General features: G+C 43.9%; 1 protein-coding gene across 1 annotated transcript; it reads right to left on the bottom strand.

Annotated features, from left to right (window-relative positions):
* Positions 1–2,189: 2,189 nt before the first annotated feature.
* PPTG_22224 (hypothetical protein) lies at positions 2,190–2,363 on the bottom strand (the record flags this gene model as incomplete). The annotated part of the gene is made up of 1 exon (XM_008902395.1): positions 2,190–2,363. The coding sequence occupies one exon, from the start codon at positions 2,361–2,363 to the stop codon at positions 2,190–2,192; it is 174 nt and encodes a 57-aa protein (XP_008900643.1).
* Between the last annotated feature and the right edge of the window lie 67 nt (positions 2,364–2,430).

Here is a 2,430-nt window from a genome sequence, read left to right as displayed (position 1 = left end):
TAATGCTAATGGCGTTCCAATATGGTTTTCAGAGATTTTGGGGGCAGGTTTCAGCAAAAGGGCCCATGTCACGTTATGCAACGCAAAACATCGAAGGTGAAGTCGACTAAGAGAAAGTGGATAGCCAAAGAACTAAAATCTGCGTCGTACATAGTTGATTGTGATCTACGGCTGGTAAAACGTATGGAGACAATATTCAAGCACGTTGTCGGGAGCGTAGTATCGAATGATGTTAGTTCCAATTCCGAGTGAGCACTGGTAATCTTGATTTGATTCATTCTGGAGATAATTACGTTAATGATAGTGTGTATAACGATGGTGGGAAATCTGCAAGAGTTTAGTAACGAATCAGTTGGAAGGATTTCACTCTGCTCTAAAACCCTGGTTGTCCGACAGGTGGCATCCTCACTGGGGTTTTGCATTCTAGACTTTTTTGCTGTGCACCATAACCTTCGGGTTGGTGCTGCGTTGGGAGGAATGTAAATCTTGGTGTATTAGATTTAACTTGCGCAAGCAGCTAAACTAAGTCGTGGATCTGTTCCGGAAATTACCACAGCTCGAGTTCGTCCTGAAAATGTTGTCACACGCTTCGTCTCATCGCTCGAATCTTGAATTGATTTTAATGGTCAGCGGATCTGAATATTTGAAAACACGTGCGTAGTTGCCGACAATATAAATAAAGTGCTAGGAGCATCAAGACGCCACACAAAACTGTGAAAGTGATGTTTTTGCAGTGGTTCAAAGTCGTTACGGTCTACTCAGCTTCATAATAGTTTTTTTTCTTCTCACTCCAGCTTACGGTGGCTGCATACGAGCTTCCAGTAGATTTTGCACTAGAGAAATATGAGCTCATACGCCAACATCAGTATGAAAAAGCTCATGAAAGAGCCGTATGAAAGTCCTGTCCACTCGTCGGTACAATATTCTAAAACCTAGTAGGCGGTAACAATACAAACACTACCTTTCAGCTGCGAAGAAAGATGCTATTCAACCATTGAGAGCAAAGTAAAACGGCTTACAGAAGCTGCAAGTGCAAAGACAGCTCTGAGACAGATACTTCGAAAAGATCCTTCGTCGTTCGATTTAAAGCTGATCATCCTGTTTCAACCACAGACATTACGAACGAGCAGAAACGATGGCAAATCTATTTGACGCGTTACGAAGCTGATCAAAAGCAGAGTTGTAGTATTTATTCGTATTAATGATTTTCCAAGTTGCATGTGCGATTGAATTTCCCCTAAACCAGAGGGTGCTATCAGCCAAAGTGGGCTGCACTTAAAAACGCTAGGAACAATGGTCACCGGCCTGGTCAACGTGTCGAAGATGATCTCGTCTGTAGCGCATCATGGCCGGCTTCCATGCCATCGAACAGCACCACCGTATCTTCAACTGGTGTAACGTTGCTACTTTACGATTCAAATATCGATAATGAAGCATTTTAATCGAACAAAAGTATCCGTACAACTGCACTCAAAATTCTAGAATTCGTTCAAGTTTGATTAATGTACGCCCTGAAAGCGCGAATGTACCCCATCTGATAGTGCATGTGGCACAAATGGTCAACCATTTACCAGTTTGCTTTTTGATGAGTCGTATATACGTACAGTATCACTTCCAAGACAGAACTCGTCATAAAATATTCTGTCTACATCCGAAACAAGCGATCTAACATCCCACCGATCATCTAAAGGAGGTGAAAACGGGGACTCGATAACGATAATCGTAAGCATACGAAGATTTCGCCAGAAGATATTATTTATTTCAGAAGCTTGGGCGAAGAGATGCCAAGAACAACCGATTAGTGGAGCGAGATGCTCCAACTATTTAGCCAGTGGTATCCAGACAGTGGTAGAAATGCCAAATCATTCCGCTTAGGTTCATAGTGAAAAAGCCACGTTCACGCAAACTCGTACTTACATCACCTGCTGAGCCAGGCGAAACTCCGATATCCGGGTCGGCTAGCAGAACAAGGTATTCTGCTCCACCATCAAAGACGAGCAATTAAGGGGAATGCGGAAGTTATCGGGAAAAAGGAAAGAGGTGTGGTGATCCAGTCCAAAATGTGTAATGTGAGCGCTTGAAGGCCACCAGTAGTGCGAGCATGAAAACTTTTTCTCTAGTTTAGTAATACTACTTGAGCAAGCAACACTTTGTGCTCGTCGAATGACTAGTTATTATGTACTAATTTATTACTCTTTGCGCTTTACAGATCCACGAGGTGGCTGGCTCCGGCCGTGGGTGCACTGCAGCGTTATGCAGTATTTGCTCCAGTTTTCGGGTATGTACCGCGTACCCTTCCGCTTCTCCACGTCTGCACGGCGTTTACCGGTCTTGCTCGCTTCGCTTTCGACGGAGTTTTGCATCTGCCGGTTGCGACTTGAGACAGATGTACTAGTCCGACTCGTGAATTGCTGGAACGTTGCAGATTGG

This window comes from Phytophthora parasitica, assembly GCF_000247585.1.
Source record: "Phytophthora parasitica INRA-310 unplaced genomic scaffold supercont2.13, whole genome shotgun sequence".
Taxonomy (NCBI): Eukaryota; Oomycota; class Peronosporomycetes; order Peronosporales; family Peronosporaceae; genus Phytophthora; species Phytophthora nicotianae.
This window is presented reverse-complemented; position numbering and strand designations above follow the sequence as displayed.